General features: G+C 42.9%; 2 protein-coding genes across 4 annotated transcripts in view; both read left to right on the top strand.

Annotated features, from left to right (window-relative positions):
* Positions 1-14,489, top strand: part of LOC106607544 (pre-mRNA-splicing factor SYF1) — a 29,538-nt gene extending 15,049 nt beyond the window's left edge. Inside the window, exons 15-19 of the mRNA XM_014204577.3 lie at positions 2,170-2,292; positions 2,800-2,965; positions 3,219-3,345; positions 3,640-3,752; positions 10,667-14,489. Coding sequence (XP_014060052.1) covers positions 2,170-2,292; positions 2,800-2,965; positions 3,219-3,345; positions 3,640-3,752; positions 10,667-10,734 — 597 coding nt within the window. The 3' untranslated portion in view covers positions 10,735-14,489. The remainder of the gene's footprint in view (positions 1-2,169; positions 2,293-2,799; positions 2,966-3,218; positions 3,346-3,639; positions 3,753-10,666) is intronic.
* Positions 14,490-14,749: 260 nt separating this feature from the next.
* LOC106607545 (calmodulin-regulated spectrin-associated protein 3) overlaps positions 14,750-26,208 on the top strand; it is a 57,690-nt gene continuing 46,231 nt past the window's right edge. For 2 of the 3 annotated variants that reach the window (XM_014204578.3, XM_014204581.3), the window contains exon 1: positions 14,750-15,300. In XM_014204578.3, coding sequence (XP_014060053.3) covers positions 15,168-15,300 — 133 coding nt within the window. In that variant the 5' untranslated portion in view covers positions 14,750-15,167. The remainder of the gene's footprint in view (positions 15,301-26,208) is intronic. The other variant, XM_014204580.3, reaches the window with a different exon arrangement.

Genomic DNA, 26,208 nt, shown 5'->3' on the forward strand with positions numbered 1-26,208 from the left:
GGCAGTTTGATTTCACAGAAGTGTGATTGACTTGGAGTTTCATTGTGTTGTTTAAGTGTTCCCTTTATTTTTTTGAGCAGTGTACTTGTTCTCCCCACTATACATACATACATACATACATACATACATACATACATACATACATACATACATACATACATACATACATACATACATACATACATACATACATATTGTACAAGTCCAAAGTTTGGACACGCCTGCTCATTCCAAGATCTTTCTTTATTTTTACAATTTTCTACATTGTAGAATAATAGTGAAGACATCAAAACTATGAAATAACACATGGAATCATGTAGTAACCAAAAAAGTGTTAAACAAATCAACATATATTTTCTATTTCGGATTCTTCAAAGAAGCCACCCTTTGCTATGATGACAGCTTTGCACACTCTTGGCATTCTCACAACCAGCTTCATGAGGTCACCTGGAATGCATTTCAATTAACAGTTGTGCCTTGTTATTTTGGGGAATTTCTTTCCCTCTTAATGCGTTTGAGCCAATCAGTTGTGTTGTGACAAGGTAGGGGTGATATACAGATGGTAGCCCTATTTGGTATAAGACCAAATACCTATATTAGGGCAAGAACAGCTCAAATAAGCAGCGAGAAACAACCATCCATCATTACTTTAAGACATGAAGGTCAGTCCGGAAGATTAAGAACTGTGAAAGTTTCTTCAAGTGCAGTTGCAAAAACCATCAAGCGCTATGATGAAACTGGCTCTCATGAGGACCGCCACAGGAAAGGAAGACCCAGAGTTAACTTCTGCTGCAGAGGATAAGTGGATGAGAGTTTACATTTACATTTAAGTCATTTAGCAGACGCTCTTATCCAGAGCGACTTACAAATTGGTGCATTCACCTTATGATATCCAGTGGAACAACCACTTTACAATAGTGCATCTAAATCTTTTGGGGGGGGGGGTTAGAAGGATTACTTTATGCTATCCTAGGTATTCCTTGAAGAGGTGGGGTTTCAGGTGTCTCCGGAAGGTGGTGATTGACTCCGCTGTCCTGGCGTTGTGAGGGAGCTTGTTCCACCATTAGGGTGCCAGAGCAGCGAACAGTTTTGACTGGGCTGAGCGGGAACTGTGCTTCCTCAGAGGTAGGGAGGCGAGCAGGCCAGAGGTGGATGAACGCAGTGCCCTTGTTTGGGTGTAGGGCCTGATCAGAGCCTGAAGGTACGGAGGTGCCGTTCCCCTCACAGCTCCGTAGGCAAGCACCATGGTCTTGTAGCGGATGCGAGCTTCAACTGGAAGCCAGTGGAGAGAGCGGAGGAGCGGGGTGACGTGAGAGAACTTGGGAAGGTTGAACACCAGACGGGCAACTCTGGATGAGTTGTAGGGGTTTAATGGCACAGGCAGGGAGCCCAGCCAACAGCGAGTTGCAGTAATCCAGACGGGAGATGACAAGTGCCTGACTTCTGACTTCAACCCAATTGAGATGGTTTGTGAAGAGTTGGACCACAGAGTGAAGGAAAAGCAGCCATAAGTGCTCAGCGTATGTGGGAACTCCTTCAAGACTGTTGGAAAAGCATTCCTTGTGAAGGTGTTTGAGAGAATGCCAAGAGTGTGCAAAGCTGTCATCAAGGCAAAGGGTGGCTATTTGATTAATCTAAAATATATTTTGATTTGTTTAACACTTTTAACACTTATTTCATAGTTTTTATGTATTCACTATTATTCTACAATGTAGAAAATAGTAAAAAGAAAGAAAGATCCTTGAATAAGTAGGTGTGTCCAAACTTATATAGATAAAAAAAAAAATGGGGGGAGACGACAAACTCAATATACTTTCAAATTACTAAAACCAAATAGAAATGTTGTAAAAATGATAAGGGACCTATATTCATTCCATTTCTTGACTGTCTCCAGCTCGCTAATAATCACTGAAATGAAAGCTAGACAGTCAGTGAGCATAAAACATTTCCCAAAAGATGGATGTTGGAAAATATTTTGCTAATTCTGACGGCGAAGAAAGATAACACATTTTCTGTTTCGGACCTCGTTCAAGAACGAATGCAGCCCCCATGGCAAAATGAGTTAGACACCCCTAAATTAATCATGTGATTTTTATTTATTGAGATGGTGTATATGGTTATGCAACTAATATATTCCAATATATAATATCATATGTTGTTTTCTTCCAGGTGCTTCCAGACGAACACTCCAGGGACATGTGCCTGCGCTTCGCAGACATGGAGAGCAAACTGGGCGAGATCGACCGGGGCAGAGCCATCTACTCCTACTGCTCTCAGATCTGTGACCCAAGGGTGAGCTCTCACACTCTGACCCAGGGTCCTCTTCATTAGTGCACACTAGAGCTGGGCAATATGAACAAAAATCCGTATTGCAATAAATTGCCTCAATTGATGTGATAACAATAAATAGAATGATACGTTTATAACATTAATGTGCTACCACTACTACTAGTTTGGTGGTTGTAGCCACAAATTATGCCATTAACAATCACTCGGCAAACTTATTTAATTTCAAACTTCACATTTCTCTAGTGTAGGCTACTTATCATAATTAATGATATAAGCAAAATGCCTGCGCTAAGTTATTGGTATGGTCAGTGTCGATAATTTGTAGTTTATCGTCCCAGCTGTAATGCACACCGTAGGAAAATGTTATTGAACAGAAAGCTAGCTGTTCTTATTGGACAATCCACGTACTCCTTCCCTGTTTCAGTCCTTTCCTCAATTTGTGGAAACACAGGTTTGTGCACAGTAGCGATAAAAAGTTTTACTTCCTGTGTGTGTGTGTGTTTGCTTCAGATGACGGCCACGTTCTGGCAGACGTGGAAGGAGTTTGAGATCCGCCACGGGAACGAAGACACTATCCGGGAGATGCTGAGGATCAAGCGCAGCGTCCAGGCCACGTACAACACACAGGTCAACTTCATGTCCTCACAGATGATGAAGGCCACCACCAACGCCACCAGTAAGAACACACACACACACACGCATACAAACATATACGCACCCACACCTTCGGTCTCTAATGACACAATCTTGTAATCAAGCATGACATGTTTTTCCTATAAGTGATTGATTAATCTTCCATGTTGATTTTTAACATGATTTGGAAGTGTCATGCTTACAGCTGTAAATGTTTTTCATGAAAAACACAGGCCAGATGGGGCTTGGTTAGGGTGTACCTCTGTATCGAACTCTGTTATTCTGTGTCTGTGCAGTCTCAGACCTTGCCCCGGGCCAGCTGGGGCTGGATGATATGAAGCTGTTGGAGCAGCAGGCCCAACAGCTGGCCGCCGAGGCTGAACAGGACAAACCCAAACTCAAAGAGAAGATCCTCTTCGTCAGGTCTGTCATCCATCCACCCACCCATTTAGCATCCTTTCCATTGACCTCTGAAAACCCAACTGCAGACCAGGGCCCGTATTCACAAAGCGTCTCAGAATATTAGTGCTGATCTAAGATTTTAAATTATAATGAATAAGATAATATGGACAGATCCTAGATCAGCACTCCTATTTTGAGATGCTGTGTGGATACGGGCCCAGTAAGTAGCCAGTCATTTAATATAAATACAACAATGCAGAAATGGTTCAATACTGGTCTTAACCACTCTGTGTCATTGTGAATCTGTTTGTTTAGGAGTGACACATCTCGCAGTGAGCTGGCTGAACTGGCCAAACAAGCCAACCCTGATGAGATTGATATTGAGGATGAGGATGAGGATGGTGATGATGAAGACCAGGGCCCAGAGGGTGAGTTACAACACCACCAGGGGGCGCTGTTCAGGAGGGAGCAATGCTACAGAACATTCACATAGAAATGGACTGTGTAGATTACAGAAAAGTATTCTGTCATATAATATAGAAGCATGACAACTCTATACATTACATTTCTATCTGCAATGTTTTGAGTGTTTCACTTGATAGAATATGTTCCAGCTGTTTTCTTGACAACCCTAATAAAAAAAATATTAATAAATATATAAACACCCCTTCAAATTAGTGTATTTGGCTATTTTAGCCACACCTGTTGCTGACAGTTGTATAAAATTGAGGATACAGCCATGCAATCTCAAACATTGGCAGTAGAATGGCCTTGCTGAAAAGCTCAGTGACTTTCAACGTGGCACCGTCATAGGATGCCACCTGTCCAACAAGTCAGTTTGTAAAATTTCTGTCCTGCTAGAGCTGCCCCGGTCAACTAAGTGCTGTTATTGTGAAGTGAAATCATCTAGGAGCAAAACGGCTCAGCCGCGAAGAGGTAGGCCACACATCTGTCCTCGGTTGCAACACTCACTACTGAGTTCTAAACTGCCTCTGGAAGCAACATCAGCACAAGAACTGTTGTTGGGAGCGTCATGAAATGGGTTTCCATGGCCAAGCAGGCGCACACAAGCCTAAGATCACCATGCGCAATGCCGAGCATCGGCTGGAGTGGTGTAAAGCTCGCCAACATTGAACTCTGGAGCAGTAGAAATGTGTTCTTTGGAGTGATGAATCACGCTTCACAATCTGGGTTTGGTGGATGCCAAGAGAACGCTACCTGCCCGAATGCATAGTGCCAACTGTAAAGTTTTGTGGTGGTGGAGGATAAATGGTCTGGGGCTGTTTTTCATGGTTTGGGCAAGGCCCCTTAGTTCCAATGAAGGGAAATCTTAACGCTCCAGCATGCAATGACATTCTAGACGATTCTATGCTTCCAACTTTGTGGCAACAGTTTGTGGAAGGCTCTTTCCTGTTTCAGCATGACAATGCCCCCGTGCACAAAGCGAGGTCCATACAGAAATGGTTTGTCGAGGTCAGGGTGGAGCCCTGACCTCAACCGCATCAAACACCTTTGGGATGAATTGGAACCTAATCGCCCAACATCAGTGCCCGCAGCAATGTTCCAACATCTAGTGGAGCGCCTTCCCAGAAGAGTGGAGGCTGTAAATAGCAACAAAGGGGGGGACCAACTCCACTAGATGTTGGAACATTGCTGCGGGTACGGATGTTGGCTGATTAGGTTCCAATTCATCCCAAATGTGTTTGATTTTGGAATGACATTTTGGAATGAGATGTTTGACGAGCAGGTGTCCATATACTTTGAGAGAGCAAGAGCGAGAGATGCCTTGCAGCACAGCGTGATGGCTGCAACAAGCATGTGACCTGTTTACTTTGAGAGTGGTGCCAATGTTCCAAATGGCACCCTATCCCCTATATGAAAAATGGTAACCCTGTTTTTAGTTTCCAGAAAATAACCGAAGCAGAGGTTCTAGCTGCCCTGTGTGCCATTGATACTAAGAAATCCTTAGGCGCTGACAATTTAGACCCGTACTTACTTAAGTTACATTTACATTTAAGTCATTTAGCAGACGCTCTTATCCAGAGCGACTTACAAATTGGTGCATTCACCTTATGATATCCAGTGGAACAACCACTTTACAATAGTGCATCTAAATCTTTTAGGGGGGGGGGGGGTTAGAAGGATTACTTTATCCTATCCCAGGTATTCCTTAAAGAGGTGGGGTTTCAGGTGTCTCCGGAAGGTGGTGATTGACTCCGCTGTCCTGGCGTCGTGAGGGAGCTTGTTCCACCATTGGGGTGCCAGAGCAGCGAACAGTTTGGACTGGGCTGAGCGGGAACCGTGCTTCCTCAGAGGTAGGGGGGCCAGCAGGCCAGAGGTGGATGAACGCAGTGCCCTTGTTTGGGTGTAGGGCCTGATCAGAGCCTGAAGGTACGGAGGTGCCGTTCCCCTCACAGCTCCGTAGGCAAGCACCATGGTCTTGTAGCGGATGCGAGCTTCAACTGGAAGCCAGTGGAGAGAGCGGAGGAGCGGGGTGACGTGAGAGAACTTGGGAAGGTTGAACACCAGACGGGCTGCGGCGTTCTGGATGAGTTGTAGGGGTTTAATGGCACAGGCAGGGAGCCCAGCCAACAGCGAGTTGCAGTAATCCAGACGGGAGATGACAAGTGCCTGGATTAGGACCTGCGCCGCTTCCTCTGTGAGGCAGGGTCGTACTCTGCGAATGTTGTAGAGCATGAACCTACAGGATCGGGTCACCGCCTTGATGTTAGTGGAGAACGACAGGGTGTTGTCCAGGATCACGCCAAGGTTCTTAGCACTCTGGGAGGAGGACACAATGGAGTTGTCAACCGTGATGGCGAGATCATGGAACGGGCAGTCCATCCCCGGGAGGAAGAGCAGCTCCGTCTTGCCGAGGTTCAGCTTGAGGTGGTGATCCGTCATCTACACTGATATGTCTGCCAGACATGCAGAGATGCGATTCGCCGCCTGGTTATCAGAAGGGGGAAAGGAGAAGATTAATTGTGTGTCGTCTGCATAGCAATGATAGGAGAGACCATGTGAGGATATGACAGAGCCAAGTGACTTGGTGTATAGCGAGAATAGGAGAGGGCCTAGAACAGAGCCCTGGGGGACACCAGTGGTGAGAGCGCGTGGTGCGGAGACAGATTCTCGCCACGCCACCTGGTAGGAGCGACCTGTCAGGTAGGACGCAATCCAAGCATGGGCCGCGCCGGAGATGCCCAACTCGGAGAGGGTGGAAAGGAGGATCTGATGGTTCACAGTATCAAAGGCAGCAGATTGCTCTCATCCTTCTAGACCTGAGGAGAGAGAGTTAGCTTTAGCAGTGCGGAGAGCCTCCGTGACACAGAGAAGAGCAGTCTCAGTTGAATGCCCAGTTTTGAAACCTGACTGATTAGGATCAAGAAGGTCATTCTGAGATAGCAGGAGAGCTGGCCAAGGACGGCACGTTCAAGAGTTTTGGAGAGAAAAGAAAGAAGGGATACTGGTCTGTAGTTGTTGACATGGGAGGGATTGAGTGTAGGTTTTTTCAGAAGGGGTGCAACTCTCGCTCTCTTGAAGACGGAAGGGACGTAGCCAGCGGTCAAGGATGAGTTGATGAGCGAGGTGAGGTAGGGGAGAAGGTCTCCGGAAATGGTCTGGAGAAGAGAGGGGATAGGGTCAAGTGGGCAGGTTGTTGGGTGGCCGGCCGTCACAAGACGCGAGATTTCATCTGGAGAGAGAGGGGAGAAAGAGGTCAAAGCACAGGGTAGGGCAGTGTGAGCAAGACCAGCGGTGACGTTTGACTTAGCAAACGAGGATCGGATATCGTCAACCTTCTTTTCAAAATGGTTGACGAAGTCATCCGCAGAGAGGGAGGAGGGGGGGGAGGAGGATTCAGGAGGGAGGAGAAGGTAGCAAAGAGCTTCCTAGGGTTAGAGGCAGATGCTTGGAATTTAGAGTGGTAGAAAGTGGCTTTAGCAGCAGAGACAGAAGAGGAGAATGTAGAGAGGAGGGAGTGAAAGGATGCCAGGTCCGCAGGGAGGCGAGTTTTCCTCCATTTCCGCTCGGCTGCCCGGAGCCCTGTTCTGTGAGCTCGCAGTGAGTCGTCGAGCCATGGAGCAGGAGGGGAGGACCGAGCCGGCCTGGAGGATAGGGGACAGAGAAAATCAAAGGATGCAGAAAGGGAGGAGAGGAGGGTCGAGGAGGCAGAATCAAGTGTGCTGCACCTATCATTGCTGGTTCAGTGACACACATTTTTAATCTAACATTAAGCACAGGAAATATCCCTAAGGTGTGGAAAGCAGCTTTTGTTCTGCCATTACATAAGGGAGGTGACGGTAGTGATTTGGATAACTATCGACCCATCTCTAGGCTCCCTTGTCTGGCAAAGATCCTAGAATCTATAGTCAACAAACAGTTACAGTCTTTTCTTTCTGCTAACAGTATTATTAGCACCAATCAATCTGGTTTTAGATCTAAACACAGTACCACATCGGCAACTATGCTTGTTGTAAATGATATTGCAAATGCCTTAGATGATTGAAAGCACTGTGCTGCGTTGTTTGTAGATTTGTCAAAAGCTTTTGACACTAGACCATGCTATCCTTTTGAGTAAGCTGTCATCTATAGGACTGGGCACTGATGCCTGCCGATGGTTTTATGACTATCTTAAAGATAGAACTCAGGCTGTCATGGTCGACGGGGTCAAGTCTGACCCCTTACAGTTACTTAAAGGGGTCCCTCAGGGTTCAATAATTGGCCCACTATTGTTCTCACTTTATATAAACAACATTGGTGATGATGTCAGATATTGTAAATTCCATTTATATGCAGATGCCACAGTGATGTACTCTATTGCTCCAACAGCGGACCAAGCTTTAACCTCTCTGGGCTAGGCGGGACGAATTCGTCCCACCTACGTAACAGCCACTTGAAGCCTGTGGCTCGATTTTCAAAACCTTAAAAATCCTATTACTTCAATTTCTCAAACATATGACTATTTTACAGCTATTTAAAGACAAGACTCTCGTTAATCTAACCACACTGTCCGATTTCAAAAAGGCTTTACAATGAAAGCAAAACATTAGATTATGTCAGCAGAGTACCAAGCCAGAAATAATCAGACACCCATTTTTCAAGCTAGCATATAATGTCACAAAAACCCAGAAGACAGCTAAATGCAGCACTCACCTTTGATGATCTTCATCAGATGACAACCCTAGGACATTATGTTATACAATACATGCATGTTTTGTTCAATCAAGTTAATATTTATATCAAAAACCAGCTTTTTACATTAGCATGTGACGTTCAGAACTAGCATACCCCCCCGCAAACTTCCGGCGAATTCGCTAACATTTTACTAAATTACTCACGATAAACGTTCACAAAAAGCATAACAATTATTTTAAGAATTATAGATACAGACCTCTATGCACTCGATATGTCCGATTTTAAAATAGCTTTTTGGTGAAAGCACATTTTGCAATATTCTAAGTACATAGCCCAGGCATCACGGGCTAGCTATTTAGACACCCGGCAAGTTTAGCACTCACCATAATCATATTTACTATTATAAAAGTTTGATTACCTTTTGTTGTCTTCGTCAGAATGCACTCCCAGGACTGCTACTTCAATAACAAATGTTGGTTTGGTCCAAAATAATCCATCGTTATATCCGAATAGCGGCGTTTTGTTCGTGCGTTCCAGACACTATCCGAAATGGTAAAGAAGGGTCGCGCGCATGGCGCAATTCGTGACAATTTTTTTTTAAATATTCCATTACCGTACTTCGAAGCATGTCAACCGCTGTTTAAAATCAATTTTTACGCCATTTTTCTCGTAGAAAAGCGATAATATTCCGACAGGGAATCTCCTTTTCGGCAAACAGAGGAAAAAATCACAAAGGCGGGGGCGGTCGGGTCACGCGCCTAAGCCCAGAGTCCCTTGATCGGCCACTTGAGAAAGGCGATAATGTGTTTCAGCCTGGGGCTGGGATGACGACATTCAGGTTTTTCCCGGGCTCTGAGCGCCTATGGACGACGTAGGAAGTGTCACGTAGAGCAGAGATCCTTAGTAAAAGATAGAGATGGAAAAGAAGTTCAAGAAATGGTCAGACAGGCCACTTCCTTAAAAGGAATCTCTCAGGTTTTGACCTGCCATTTGAGTTCTGTTATACTCACAGACACCATTCAAACAGTTTTAGAAACTTTAGGGTGTTTTCTATCCATATGTAATAAGTATATGCATATTCTAGTTACTGGGTAGGAGTGGTAACCAGATTAAATCGGGTATGTTTTTTATCCAGCCGTGTCAATACTGCCCCCTAGCCCTAACAGGTTAATGCAGTTGGAGTCTGATTTTAGGATACTACAGGGGTCTCTTTTACAGCTTAAACTTGTTTTAAACGCTAAGAAAACAAATGTCATGTTTTTTTCTAGGTCTAAACTCTCAGTTAGAAACACTTTTGTAATCACTAGCTTGGATGGTACTCAAATCAAACAGGTCTCTGCATATAAATACTTAGGGGTATGGTTATATGATAGGCTTTCTTTTAAAGAACATGTTACTGAATTGGGAAAAAAGCTCAAATTCAAGATAGGGTTCCTTTACAGAAACAGGGCTTGTCTGTCCTCCGTAAATAGAAAACAAATTGTGCAGGCTACTTTTATGTCCGTTTTAGATTATGGTGATATTATCTATATGCATGCATCGGCAAACACATTAAAACCACTGGATGCTATTTACCATTGTGCACTCAGGTTTATCACGGGTGATAGTTACAAAACTCATCACTGTATCATATATCAACATGTGGGTTGGGCCTCTATCTGTGAGGCTTCTTTTAAAACTACCTCCATATATATCATCATTAATTTCCACTAGATATACTAATTTTAAAACCAGATCACAGATGTGGATTACATTAGAGACTCCTGCGGTCTCCACAGAGTTGGGTAGGACTGCCTTTAGTTCCTTTGCACTTTATTTATGGAACAAACTGCAGATCCAACTTAAGTTAGACACTCTGGTGTCCCTTGCCCATTTAAAAAATGTTATGGAGGATCAATATGATGTTGTCTGTGATTGTTTCTGTTGAATTGTGTCTTTGTTTTGTATGTTTGAAATGTTCTTGTCTGTATGCCTAAAACTGTACATGTCAACATGTTTACACACGGCACAGCCATAAAAGAGATCCAGGTCTGTCTGTTTTCCCTGTTAAAATAAAGATATATAGTGCACTATATATAGTGCACTATATATAGTGCACTACTTTTGATCTTGTCAAAGGTAGTGCATTATATAGAGGACAGGGTGCCATTTGAGACACTGCCATGGTGTTTATGTAAATGTGTGCTTTGATTATGTTTGTCTCCAGAGGTGCAGCTGGAACAAAAGACTGTCCCCACTGCTGTCTTTGGAGGGCTGAAAGAAGGAGAAGATTGAATACAGAATGTTGGGATGGTATCTGTCCCATAGACATGGCATCACAGACGAGCTCCATGGTCTACGAATGGAGCCTTTTCAACCCCTGTAAAATGTATGATGAAAATAGATTGTATGGAATGTGAACTTTGTCATTGATCTTTTCTACAGTGGCAAGAAAAAGTATGTGAACACTTTGGAAATACCTGGGTTTCTGCATAAATTGGTCATAAAATTTGATCTTCATCTCAGTCACAACAACAGACAAACACAGTCTGCTTAAACTAATAACACACAAACAATTATACGTTTTCATGTCTATTGAACACACCATATAAACATTCACAGTGCAGGGTGGATAACCTCAACCAAATGTTTTCTGTAGTTGCGAATCAGACCTGCATAACGGTCAGGAGGAATTTTGGACCATTCCTCTTTACAAAACTGTTTCAGTTAAGCAATATACTTGGGGGGTGTGAACTGCTCTCTTGAGGTCATGCAACAGCATCTCAATCAGGTTGAGGTCAGGACTCTGACTGGGCCACTCCAAGAAGGCGTATTTTCTTCTGTTGAAGTCATTTACTTCTGTGTTTTGGGTCGTTGTCCTGTTGCATCACCCAACTTCTGTTGAGCTTCAATTGGCGGACAGAAAGCCCAACATTCTCCTGCAAAATGTCTTGATAAACTTAGGAATTCATTTTTCTGTCGATGATAGCAAGCTGTGCATTCCCTGAGGCAGCAAAGCAGCCCAAACCATGATGCTCCCCCACACACAACACTATGTGTGGAGAAAAAAGGCACAGCACACCAACATCAAAACGTCATCCCAACTGTAAATACTTTACAGTTGGGATGACGTTTTGATGTTGGTGTGCTGTGCCTTTTTTCTCCACACATAGTGTTGTGTGTTCCTTCCAAACAACTCAACTGTAGTTTCATCTGTCCACAAAATATTTTGCCAGTAGCGCTGTGGACCGTCCTGGTGTACTTTTGTAAACTTCAATGTGCATGAATTATTTTTTTTTTGGACAGCTGTGGCTGCTTCCATGGTTCCTTCCATGAACACCATTCTTGTTTAGTGTTTTACGTATCGTTGACCCGTCAGAGATGTTAGCATGTTCCAGAGATTTCTGTAAGTCTTTAGCTGGTAAGTCTTCTTAACCTCATTGAGCATTCTGCGCTGTGCTATTGCAGTCATCTTTGCAGGACGGCCACCCCTAAGGAGAGTAGCAACAGTGCTGAACTTTCACCATTTATAGACAATTTGTCTTACCGTGGACTGATGAACTCAAGGCTTTTAGAGATACGTTTGTAACCCTTTCCAGCTTTATGCAAGTCAACAATTCTTAATCTTAGGTCTTCTGAGATTTTTTTATATTTTTTTATATATTTTTTTACTACAACTACTAGGGCTTTTTCTCAATGGTCCTAATGGAAGGTACCACTCCACCATGATCAACGAGGGTCCTGATGGAAGGCACCACCCCACCATGATCAACGCGGGTCCTGATGGAAGGCACTGAGATCTCTTTTGTTCGAGATCACTTCTGAGATCTCTTGTTCGAGGCATGGTTCACATCAGGCAATGCTTCTTGTGAATAGCAAACTTTGTGAGTTTTTTTTATAGGGCAAGGCAGCTCTAACCAACATCTCCAATCTCGTCTCATTGATTGGGCTCCAGGTTAGCTGACTCCTGACTGCAATAGCTTTTTGAGAAGTCATTAGCCTAGGGGTTCATATTTTTTCCAACCTACACTGTGAATGTTTAAATGACGTATTCAATATAGACAAGAAAATACAATCATTTGTGTGTTATTAGTTTAAGCACACTGTTTGTCTATTATTGTGACTTAGATGAAGATCAGATCAAATTTGATTACTAATTTATGCCGAAATCCAAGTAATTCCAAAGGGTTCACATACTTTTTCTTGCCACTGTATGTTGTCGACTGTAAGTGTTTTGCTCTACATTCATAAATTGTCAAGTCTGCACTAGATCAGTGAATAAAAATGAGATTTGTGAATAAAATTTAAATACTCCTTATTCTAGAAACAATGTAAATGCTCCATTTCCTTCTAAACATGAGGACCAAGGCACACTTCATAAAGTTAAAATGTTTAAGTTACGGTGGCATGTTCAATAGAACAAAATTGTAAAAACTTCTGACGTGTTTTGGCACAAGTTTTGTCAGGTACTGTAGTTTTTAAGATTTTCTATTGAACATGCTCTGTATGAGGGCCTTGGTCCTCCTTGTTCTTTATGTCAAATTAACCCCTTAACCAAAGAGCGCCTTCAACGTACAAAGATCTAGTAGTGCTCCTTCTTGATGTAGTGATGCATTAAAGCAAAACTAGCATTGGCAACACGGTGGCACTCTTTCTACTGTTGAAATTACTGTTTGCTACAGTATTGTATTTTTATGGATCCCCATTAGCGCAGCTACTCTTCCTGGGCTCCAGCAAAATTAAGGCAGTTCATAGAATTTTAAAAGCAAAACAATGCATTCACAGATTTCACAACACACTGTGTGCCCTTAAGCCCCTACTCCACCACTACCACCCCACACTTGTGCATATTTTTGAGTCTGTTGTATGTCTTGGCATTGCGATTATTTCAACCCGCATGACATTTGAGTCTGTTCACAATGGTTCTATGAAATTGATGTGTAAACTGCTGACATAACTCTTACTGTAAGTCCAACACCATGACTGACAGGATCTGTGCAGTAGTGCTTTGCTGCAGAAAGAGAAAGAGGAGTTTACTGCCCTAGAAAAACAGAGGGATTAGTTACGCTGGGTGAATAGGGAATATTTAATTGATACTGGAACTGGGAGTTGTAGTAAGCAACAAGAGCCATATTTTACAGCCTTGTCATGCTCCCTGGTTTATTGTTTTTGATTAAAAACTGTTTAGCACTCGCTCTAGCGGGCATTCAAAAATTCTTAGGAATTAGGAAAACACGTCGCATCTAAGACTGGATCTGAGCAGTATGTTGTGTATTCTAGCCCAAAGTTATATAGTTTAAACTTCTGCCTAAACTAATCCTTAAGCCAGTTTTTTACTGATTAGTTTGTATTGTTATGGAGGGAAATGAATAACCCTAGAACGGAAAAAGAAATAGACCTAGCATTCTCTTCCATCTTCTGTTTTTAGTGATCGATTAGTTATTCAGAGAAGGGAATAACCCTGGAATGGAAAATAAATAGGCCTTAGCATTCTTCTCTACTATAATTAGATTAAAATAGTTGAGGTAATCCTCTCACAGGCTACGTCCCAAATGACACCCTTGTCCATACATAGTGTTTTACTTTTGATCAGAACCTTATGGGCCCTGGTTGAAAGTAGTGCACTATATAAGGAATAGAGTACCTTTTGGGACACAGAACAATGTGACTGCTGAGGGATGCTGAAAGAGCTCTTGGAACTTTCAAGGCCGTGATGTGATTGGGAGATCTGTGTGCCTGCTGAGAATTCTGTGTTTTCTGTGTGGTTTGCAAAGCTTGAGCGTTGACTGGAAAGTGGAAAGAAAAGAAATCAAGGCATAGTCTCCTATTTCACATGTTTATTTTAGTACAATGTTTATTTTAGTACAATTTTGGGGTTTGTGGCAGTCCATGTGTTTTATTTTGATAAAAGTTGCTTATTTGATGGGCTACTTTTTGTTCAACACCCCACAGAGTAGGCCTACTTGCATTATAATTTATCGCACCTAGGCCAATTATGCACCTGTTTAATTAAAACGTAAAAGCCTACATGGCATATAATTCTAAAAATGCATCGTTGTTGGCGTTTTCTTTTACCTGTATGGTATGTTTCATGGTCAGAGGACAATATTAGGAGACAAGTGTATGAAAACCTCCTGTAGCTAAAACCTCCTGTTGGCTACTTGCTCAACTCAACACGGCAAGTTTCACCAACCTAATGCACCTGTCTCGAGAGCTGTCATCATACCTCTACCTGCTGGTCGCGTTCACACGACTAAGATCCCGCCCCTTCACTCTTCCTCAAACACGATTGGCCAGTGGGCTGAGTGAGTGATGCCATTGTGGAGCACCTGGAAATCAGTCATCGGCCGGGCTCTGTAGCCTACTGTAGAGCGCTAACCAAAAGTTAGCAATGCGGACGGCGAAACGGGAAATAATATGCTTTTTTTTTAAAAAATGTATAACCCGATGTGTTGGGAACTTCTGTAGGGCTTTAAGACCGCGCGCGCCTTCATTTTATGACCATTTTTTTTTGTCTGGAATCAGGAGAGAAACGGGATATATCCTGAGCTGGGGCCCATAGTGTCAGGATAGTTCCTGAGAAAACGCTTACCCACATCCTCAGCCCCAGTGTTATGAAATAGGAGAAATAAAATAATGAATGCTTGATTTGAAGCTTATTTCGCCACCAACTATTTTTCTAGGTCTCTATCCCCCTCCCATTATCACGGCCTGTCTGCGGACTTGCTATGGTGGACTCCAACGCGACGAGGAAGACTTTTGTAGTCCCGGACATAAAACCTTTGGATCTGTATGATTGTACCAGGGCAAAAATATGCGCAAGTGTGGGATGGCTCTTGGCTATATCTTACGGCAATGCAGGTATGTGGCCTAGGCTATTGTAGCCAAACGTTTATAATGTGTTGTTCTATGTTTTTCCTACATCCCCTCCCTCCTATGTAATCCAGCATTGTTCCCTGACTGTCAGTGTAATGAAAAGCGTGTGCGTGAAGGTGAACTGACTGCGCGCTGTGTAAACTCAGCGATTTTGGCCACACAAAGAGTAATAGCCTACAGTACATGAGGTGGGACAGCGCGTGTGTGGTATGTAGTCCTATTCAGCACCCCATTTAACCCGAATAGCGGTCCTTCCTCAGATTCACGTGTTATACCTGAATATTGTATAACTTCGAAAATATATCCTTACAACATCCTAAAAACAGACGCACTGTTTTGTTTGGATCACAGCAGCCTATTTGATCTACAGTAGTTGATTTAAGCCGATTTAAGATCCAGCTCGCTGCTTGCCAAATTCGACTGGTGCATTGAGGCCCCCCCCCCCTAGCGAATGGTGATGAGGCATCGTTTTGACAGCTTGCCTAATTTCAATCACAAATAATGTATCGAACCAATTTCATTTTGGCTGGCGAGCAACTCAGGGACTGGGCTGTAAAATATCCTGACCTGAACCGAGTGTTCACCACTGACAAACGCATAGGCTATTGTCAGGTCAACTGCTGAACAAATAACGTGAGATTTTAATAATGTATCCAAATATAATATAACAGGAGGTATAGAGGAGGGTCTATTTCTCTATAATAATGGTAGTAGACTGGGAGCGTGGAGGCTACTGAAACCACCCGTGCGATTTCGATGACGCGCATACACACCCACTTAAAGACAATCCTTTTGTTGGATTTACGCCTACTACACAATTTAAACGAAACCCGTTTTAGTTTCATTATGTTTTATATAGGCCGCCTACCCTCCCCTGAACAAAAATATATAAACGCAACAATTTCAACGATTACAGTTACAGTTCATATAAGGAAATCAGTCAATTGAAATAAATTCATTAGGCCCTAATATATGGATTTCACATGACTGGGCAGGGGCGTGGGCCTGGGAGGGCATATGGAGTACTCTCTCTTACTATACATAAGCTCTCTTATTGGTCAAACCTAGCCACAGCCCAGGACACTTGATTAATTCATAAGGCATAGTCCTACTACACAAGACATTTTACTACACATAGTAAACAGTGAAGAACCAGGCCCATCTTGGTCAAAAATGGCTTCATTTGGAAACCATGTAACGATGACCTTCCTTCACATTCCTTAAATGTAAACAAAGGTCCCCGATTCCCCGGCTAGCCAGGGATAATGAAATGAGCTTGGGAGTACACACACACAGGGCTTAAATTTGGTTATGGAATGACACACACAAGCTTGATTGTACTTTAGCAACATGGCGTATGTGTCATGTGTTCTGCAATCTGTGGCCTTGGGTACAGGTTGAGGCTCCTGCTGCACTGTTCTGTTTGTCTCTCTGCCTCCTCTTCATGCATCAACAGCCAGCCTGCTCAACCAACCAGCCACGCCCTCCCACCCTCTGGTCAAAGTCACACACACGCACTCTTGACTGTGTTCCCCAAGGCTGGATGGGGAGCCTGAGTGAAACAATTTGGGAACCCCTGATTTAACCTGCTGATTGGTAGAAAGGCTCCTCTGGCTCACTGTTCACGCAATGGCTGCTCAAGTTTGTGTGTGTGTGTCTGCAAGCAGCTGAGGTTTGACGAGTTCATAATCCCCGACGTACCCTGACTGAATTAATGCCAATAAGCGCACACACACACACACTAAGATGTCTATAGTTTTGTCGGACATCTAGCAAACTATTGATATCTGTTCTCTCTGTAAAAATTGAATAATAGCTAAATTAGTTTGTGTACAGAGGGGTCATATCATACAAGAGAGCGAGAGAGCAACTCACTGGAATGGGTGAACAGAGAGCATGGGGTTTTGTCTTTCAAATCTATGTCAAACTCAATGTGACTTCCCTGGTTAAATATGGAATTCATGAAAAATATTGATTAGCCTACTTCTGCTTTCCTCTCTCTCTCAGAATTCCTAAGATAAAACAGAGATCCCAGTGAACAAAGGTTATAAAAACATATCTTGTTTGTTCAGTGCGCTTGAAACCTGTCGCTGCTTTATAGCTCTGTAATTCTGCCTTACTAGAGCTGGGGCCTGTTCATAATTATGACTCATGTTCTTCTCCTCAGTGTGTCTTGGGTTGGGTGTGAGACTGAGTCAATAGGTGTGGAGGATCTAGCGCTGCATCCTGACTCTCTACCCTTCTGCCCTAAGTGTGCACTTGCCTCTAGCTAGCACATGCTTACACCATGTAAATGCAGGGTTGTGTTCAGTGAGGTTGAAAATGTTTTCAAACACAATAAAACAAAGTGCTACTACCTGAACTTGGCCAAACAGACCGATTTTCATTTTCCGTTGCAAAACATTTTGCTACGGTGTGCCCTACTGAACCTAACCTTGGTCTATGATGGGAAGGGTATTCATGTTAAAGCTTAGGATGTCATTATGCTGTGGCTCTGTGGGCACTTATAGGTCAGTAGATGATCCCTGCTGTGCTCTGTTCTGGGATGGCCCCTGGTCCACCATAGTCCCTCTCTCTTTCTGTCTCTGTCTGAGGTAACTGTTGCACACAGATGGTAGAATCAGGACCACCTACCTACCCGTTTTACAGATCCTTCATGAGCTATACAAAATCAGGTCATAGCATTTATCTAAAGCGACATTCACACTATACAGTGCATTCGGAAAGTATTCAGACCCTTTGACTTTTTCCACACTTTGTTAGAGCCTTATTCTAAAATGGCCTAGAAAAATGTTTTCTTCTCAATCTACACACAATACTCCATAATGACAAAGCAAATAACGGTTTTTAGAAATTTGCAAATTTATAAAAAATAAACTATCACATTTCCATAAGTATTCAGACCCTTTACTCAGTACTTTGTTGAAGCACCCTTGGCAGCGATTACAGACTCGAGTCTTATTTGGTATGACCCTACAAGCTTGGCACACCTGTATTTGGGGAGTTTCTCTCATTCTTCTCTGCAGATCCTCTCAAGCTCTGTCAGGTTGGAAGGGGACCGTCACTGCACAACTATTTTCAAGTCTCTCCAGAGATGTTCGATTGGGTTCAAGTCCGGGCTCTGGCTGGGGTACTCAAGGACATTGAGAGACTTGTCCAGAAGCCATTCCTGCGTTGTCTTGGCTGTGTGTTTAGGGTCGTTGTCCTGTTGGAAGGTGAACCTTCGCCTCAGTCTGAGGTCCTGATCATCAAAGATCTCTCTGTACTTTGCTCTGTTCATCTTTGCCTCCATCCTCACTAGTCTCTCAGTCCCTGTCATTGAAAAACATCCCCACAGCATGATGCTGCCACCACCATGCTTCACCTTAGGGTGAAAAAGCAGGCTGTCATGTGCCTTTTACTGAGGAGTGGCTTCCGTCTGGCCACTCTACCATAAAGGCCTGATTGGTGGAGTGCTGAAGACATGGTTGTCCTTCTGGAAGGCTCTCCAATCTCCACAGAGGAACTCTGGAGCTCTGTCAGAGTGACCATCGGGTTCTTGGTCAACTCCCTGATCAATGCCCTTCTCCCCCGATTGCTCAGTTTGGCCAGGCGGCCAGCTCTAGGAAGAGTCTTGCTAGTTCCAAACTTCTTCCATTTTAAGAGTGATGGAAGCTACTGTGTTCTTGGGGACCTTCAATGCTGAATACTTTTTTTGGGTACCTTTCCCCAGATCTGTGCCTCGACACAATCCTGTCTCGAACCTCATTGCTTGATTATTGCTCTGACATGCACTGTCAACTGTAGAACCTTATATAGATGGGTGTGTGCCTTTCCAAATCATGTCCAATCAATTGAATTTACCACAGGTGGACGCCAATCAAGTTGTAGAAACATCCCAAGGATGATCAATGCAACTGAGCTCAGTTTTGAATCTCATAGCAAAGGGTCTGAATACTTATGTAAGTAAGGCATTTCTGAATGCACTGTATGTGTGTCTCATAACTGATGCTTTCAAAGCTTGGTGGATGTATATCAAAATTGTTATATTCAAACCCCAAATGTAAAATTTCTTTCCCAGTGATAGTCTTTGAATGTAACATTTTTATTTAAATGTATTCCTTAACCAGGGATGTCACATTGAGCTTGACGTAGAGCATGGCGCCTGCAATGCCAGGATAGTGGGTTTGATTCCCGGGACCACCTGTGCGTAAAATAACTAAACTCATGACTGTAAGTCCCTTTGGATAAAAGCGTCTGTTAAATGGCATATTATCTTTTTCAGTACGCCGTAGTTTTAACAATTGACAAGAATGCTGTTTACCCATGATGTCTGAAGTGTGTTTAGTTAACCACAACCTGTAGACATCAAGGCCCTGAGGTCTGGAATTATTTCGAAGGGTGTTTCAGGCGATCAGCATATCAACCTGAACCAGAGAGGGGTCATGTGGAACATTAGCCTAGGCCACAGGATAACAACATGTTCACCATTAGTCTTAAAACAAGGCTTGTCTTTGTCCTAAAAACAGAGCATTTAATCAGCCTGCTAGGTCTCTCCCACTGTATGATGAAGGTTTTAATATCCCTCCATAGCATGTTCACAGGAATATCACCACAACAACGGATCAACAATTGTCGACAACAACATGTTGATTCATGTTATATAAATTATTTTGATATGTTCAAGGATAATCGTTGTAAGTACATCTTACGAATTTGGAAGTTCTCACTTAAAGCAGACATCTTACCATGTGCTTCCTCCCTCCATCCCTCTCAGTGCTTACCTTGCACAGTTGAGCATATGAGTTCTTTCTGAAACACGTGTTCCTGAGGGTTCTTCGCAGGCCAGCCTGAGTACACCGGGCCCTGACCCTAATCAGAAAATGTATTGGCCTCTCTGTTTCTGGCAGCTGCTTCGCTCAGCCTTTAATTAAAATAAAGTGGTCTTAATGTGTAACGCTGGTCAGCCAGTCAGCTTGTCAGCCAGCTAGCCAGCCAGTACTCTACCTGGTCTACAGTAAACTGGAATGGAGAGGGACAGAATTTGATCCTTACAGATTCTTACCCACAATGATGGTTCGATTGATACATTGCCCAGCCTCTGTGTGTTTGTGTAGTCCTATTTCAGCGTTTAATTTGTCTGTCCATTTGTGACGGCCACATATCAGATGTTTATGACAAGACTGACCGAGGCGGGCTAACTCAACCGATCAACTATTAATAGGATTACATGGCCTCGGCTCTGGCGCGTCCCCTTGCCACTCCCAGTCAGTAGGGGGGATGGTGGCAGAGCTGGAGTGTAGTAGACAACACACAGAGCAGAGCTCTTTTATATTCCACTCCATCACTATCTTTACCTCCAATTTACCTTAGTTTTATTCACTTATGGTGCTTGTGTAAGTTGTTTGAGCCTTTGTGTATTTCTCACCAAATTTGCATAATGTTTTGTTACAACCCAGCTCCCACAATTCCCTTGGTGTGCAGCACGAGTATGACCTTTGACCCCTCACCTAGACCAATAGATATGCCCTGTCCTGTTAGGCTGCTTCCCTGTTGCCCTGTTAATTTTTATTTCACCTTTTATTTAACTAGGCAAGTCAGTTAAGAACAAATTCTTATTTACAATTACGGCCTAGGAACAGTGGGTTAACTGCCTTGTTCAGGGGCAGAATGACATTTTTACCTTGTCAGCTCGGGGATGTGATCTAGCAACCTTTCGGTTACTGGCCCAACGCTCTAACCACTAGGCTACCCGCCGTCCCAAATACACTCAGTTTACACAAAGACGGACAGGTTAGTGTTTGCTGTCAAAATACTATCCTCTTGAGAGGGTATGGATATCAATGTCCTGGTGACATTGTTATCCTCCATTTACTACTGACTCATTACCCAATTCCTGCTTTCCACTCGCTCTTTTTTTGTCTCTCATATTCAATTTCCTTTCTGTGTCCTAAGCATTTTTTTCTAACAAAGTGTGAATGGTTGTGTTGTGTTACTTGAAAGAGAGCAGGTGTGCTGCAGACCTTTTTAAAACTGCGGTTCCCAATACCTGAAATCCCATTTGCAAAATGTCTATTTCTAGCCATTGCTGCTCCCCTGTCTGTCTGTTTCAACCTGGTGATGTGTGTGACACAGACTGGTCATTCATTTTGCTGGACCGTCCCACAGGGAAATGATGCTTGTATCGACGGCATCCATCTTGCTTTGCATCCTACTTTGCATTATGCTTTTTTTCCCCCCTCCACGTCCTATAGTGACTGCATGGTGGAACTGCATGGAAAAGCCTCATTATTATTCCTTGTGCGGTGTCTGAAAATTCCTTGTGTGTTCCATGCGGTATCTTATGTTGCAGTTCAATAGTCTAGCAACTTGGCGGGTCAATGTGTTTCCTTCCATCAGTCCAGTTATTTTGAATCAGAGTGGATGAGAGAAAGGAGATGAGAAGGTCAACTGCTTTAGACTATTGAGATGCTCCCGTAGTTTACCTCCCTCACTTGGTCAGTCAGTTTGCCTGAAATGTTTATACGGCTAACAATGCTCTGTAGTTTAAACACAATGGAACATTCACACACCCCAATGTAATCTTTCTCTGTTTGACACACTAGTATTCTACACCAGGGTTGTGTTCAGTTGGGAGAAAACCTTTTGAGAAACAGAGTGGTACTTCATGACTTGTCCCATAAGAGCGCAGATCGTTTTGTTTTCTGTTGCAAAACATTAGTTGTGAAGTCAGTGAAAGTACAGAAAGCCGGAGAGAGGTATATGGAATGTTGTTTTTGGGAAAAGTATCCCATGCTATTGTGTGCCCTAAATATAACCATTAACTTAATTCAAGGAACCGTAATGATAAAACGACAACATGGTCGGGTGACTCCCTTTATCCTTCAATCTTCTCTGATCTTCTTATGAGTCGGAGTTCACCACTGAGAGAGCCATGTGATGTCCCTTTAAGTCTCCTTTCAGATACTAACCTAACTGTTCCTTTTTAATTGGTTTCAGCCGTCCAACTGTTTACTGTGGTGTTTGAAAATGGGTCTGTGTGTAGGCTACGTTTACTGTCCACGAATAGGCCTAATGGGCCATGTGGGTCTCATCTAGGGCTGTGGCAGTCATGACATTTTGTCAGCCGATGATTGTCAAGGAAATAACTGCTGGTAATTGACCGTTAATTATAAAATAAGGGAAAGCCGCACACTCTAAGAGCTCAGATGCAAAAATTGAATAACCAACGTTTCGACAGCAAAGCTGTCTTCATCAGGGTATCATCACAAACACTCGCAGTGTTTGATGATACCCTGATGAAGACAGCTTTGCTGTCGAAACGTTGGTTATTCAATTTTTGCATCTGAGCTCTTAGAGTGTGCGGCTTTCCCTTATTTTCTAGTTTTCTACTCCGCTAGCCAGCACCTCACCTTTATAGGTGTGCGTTTATTTTTTCTAAATTGACCGTTAATTAACATAAACACATTTTAGAATTTCCTGGCTTCCACACACAGCCTACAAGCCACTAATGCACACATTTGGAACATCTACATTTAAACAGTTTAATAAATCCATATAATATAGCCTACACCATCACAATAAATCCATTAATTTTAAACCGGTGTAAAGAAACATGATATGAAGAAAATGTAGTCTATTTCAGAAGAACAGAATAGCATACGCTGAGTTGTCCTTATGTTAGGCCTTGATCTTGCTATGCCATATGGCTGTTAATTAACACTAGTTCATTTAGCAGTCAAGATTTTCTTTGAATACCGTGCTATTAATTTATATAATTTATTTCATATAAGAATATATGAAGAATACAATTGAACATAGCTTAAGAAAATAGAAAGGATATTTTCTCCAAACTATTTGAGGGAGTGCGCACATGTGGCTATTCTGTGTTCAGCAGTTAACAAAGAAACAGACCTATGCTTAATTTAGAGTTATTTATGTAACTTTAGTTGTGATACAAAGGTTGGGCTATATGTTTTGATTTTTAATACCTTCTAAGGCTGCATGATGCGACTCTAATGATGATTTGCATGAAAAAGTTGCATGAAAGTCATGAGCTCTGCTTTATTTGCGCAGGCTGTACACACTTCATCAGTCTCTCATTCACAATTTCACAAGCACTTGATTATGCCTCGAATTTCCCAGCTGCATCCCCTTTGTGTGGCTGTAATACCCCCTAAAAAAATCCTGCAAATGTCCTTATCCAATTCCGAGGCATACATTTAAGATATTGGAAGAACTGTCCACATTTACTTTTCGTCAGCCAACAAGATGAGTAGGCCTAACAAACAGCAAAAACACTAGCCTATCAACTTTTGTACAATGGGGGATAGTAGATTGACATAGCAGCGTATGTCAATCTACTATCCACCATAGTACAAAAGTTGACCTATTCTGTGTGAGAAAGTAATATTCCAAACATATTCTGGGACAGTTGTGGGATGCGATAGATCCCAAATTAATACTACCACTAGCATCCCAAAAACGTTTACAACTTTTTTAAGCAATTAGGCTGATGCAACAGATCAGAATGTTTAGCTTAAAATGTTGATAAACTATTAGGCTATTTCTTCACATAAGCGCAGCAATGCGCACACGGCAGTAGGCTATAAGGGTGAATGTTCCATAATGCAATCAATTAACAGGAAAACACCCTTCTCAAAAGGTACCGCAAATGTGATTATGCATGTTATGCTTTTATTCTAAAGGTGCATTTTTATGGTGAAAATTATTTTCCCCAAACTTGAAACCATGCCAGTTAAGCTCTACACCTGTTGTAAAGCAGATGAATGTGCTTAATTTTAAGAAGTTATTTGGCCACTTTTTAGTTGTGATACAAACCTTAATAAAACATTTAGGCCAATGGGTTAGGCTACATGAGGTGTGCGACTATGATTTGAAAAAGGTGCAAAAAAATAGGCATGTGCTGTTTCTTGCCTCGCTGGGCATCATTCATAAGTGATAATATATCATTCACAAGTGATAGGCTAATGTTGTCACCCATCAGACTGTTCCTGATTTAATCTTGTCTTTACATATACTAAATAATATATGTGAAATTTGTTTTGATTTAGAATGGACCATTATCATGCAACTGTCTCGAAACAGGCAGGGGGAAGAAAATGCATGACATCTATGCACTTAAATAGCGAATGGAGGACGCTTTTCCCGTGATTCATTTTCATGCCAGCCAGGCTTTACTCCTGTTGTAAAGAGAAGCAATGTGCTTAATATTAGGAAAGATAAGAAATAAATATAGTCGGCCTAGCCTCTAGAAACCTGATGGGATCCTCCTATTTTTAATAGAGGCCATCACTCTATTTTCTCTCGCAATTGCGTAGCCTATAGAAATGTTGCGCAACATGAGCTCATGGGCTCTCATGAAGTGTTTGATTAGATTTTCGATTACATTTGCATTGATGTCAAAATGATTAGAGGGACAATGGAGTGCTGAGTACCAGGCAGTTAGCAAGTTCAGTAGGCTACGCATGACCATCAGCAGCATCAGACCTCGTGATTTAAACGGTCTCGTGGAATTTGACTACAGTCATGACTCGTGACCGCCGGTGTGGCAGTAATAGGGTCACCGTAACAGCCCTAGTCTTTAAAAAAAATTGCTAGTTACAGTCTTGTCATATGGCTGCAAATCCCATACGGACTTGGGAGAGGCAAAGGTCGAGAGCCGTGCGTCCTCCGAAACACAACCCAACCAAGCCGCTCTGCTTCTTGACACAATGCCCGCTTAGCCCGGAAGCCAACCGCACCAATGTGTCGGAGGAAACACCGTACACCTGGCGATTGTGTCAGCGTGCATCGCGCCCGACCCTAACCCGGACGAGGCTGCGCCAATTGTGCGCCGCCCCATGGGTCTCCCGGTCGCGGCCGGCTGCGACAGAGCCTGGACTCGAACCAGGATCTCTAGCTAGCACTGCGGTGCAGTGCCTTAGACCACTGCGCCCCTCGGGAGGCAGAGCTAGTCAAAAGTAGTGCATTATAAAGGGAATATGGTGCCATTTGGGATGCAGCCAGTGTTTTGGTTTGCCCCTTCACAAGGTTCAGGTTACTTTCTTGTCTTAGCTGCTCTGGAAGAAATGTGCCACAAAGCATAGGTTTCCATCAACTCTGTCCAGAAGTCGCCTTAAAGATAATTTCCCACAGACTACCTTCAGCTAAAAATAAAACACCGGGGTCGTGTTCATCGGGGCACACAATGGAAAATGAAATTGAGCTTTTCTTAACCTCTATGGGCTAGGTGGGACGCTTGCACCGCAGTGCTAGCTTGCGTCCCACCTACTCAACAGCCAGTGTAATCCCGTGGCGCGATATTCAAATACCCTAGAAATGCTATTACTTCAATTTCTCAAACATATGACTATTTTACACCATTTTAAAGACAAGACTCTCGTTAACCTCTATGGGCTAGGTGGGACGCTTGCGTCCCACCTACGTAACAGCCACTGCCAGCCTGTGGCGCGATTTTCAAAACCTTAAAAATCCTATTACTTCAATTTCTCAAACATATGACTATTTTACAGCCATTTAAAGACAAGACTCTCGTTAATCTAACCACACTGTCCGAAAACATTAGATTATGTCAGCAGAGTACCAAGCCAGAAATAATCAGACACCCATTTTTCAAGCCAGCATATAATGTCACCAAAACCCAGAAGACAGCTAAATGCAGCACTCACCTTTGATGATCTTCATCAGATGACAACCCTAGGACATTATGTTATACAATACATGCATGTTTTGTTCAATCAAGTTCATATTTATATCAAAAACCAGCTTTTTACATTAGCATGTGACTAGCATTCCCACCGAACACTTCCGGTGAATTTACTAAATTAATCACGATAAACGTTCACAAAAAACATAACAATTATTAAAAAAATTATAGATACAGAACTCCTT

This window comes from Salmo salar, chromosome 06 (assembly GCF_965601325.2).
Source record: "Salmo salar chromosome 06, fSalSal1, whole genome shotgun sequence".
Classification (NCBI taxonomy): Eukaryota; Metazoa; Chordata; class Actinopteri; order Salmoniformes; family Salmonidae; genus Salmo; species Salmo salar.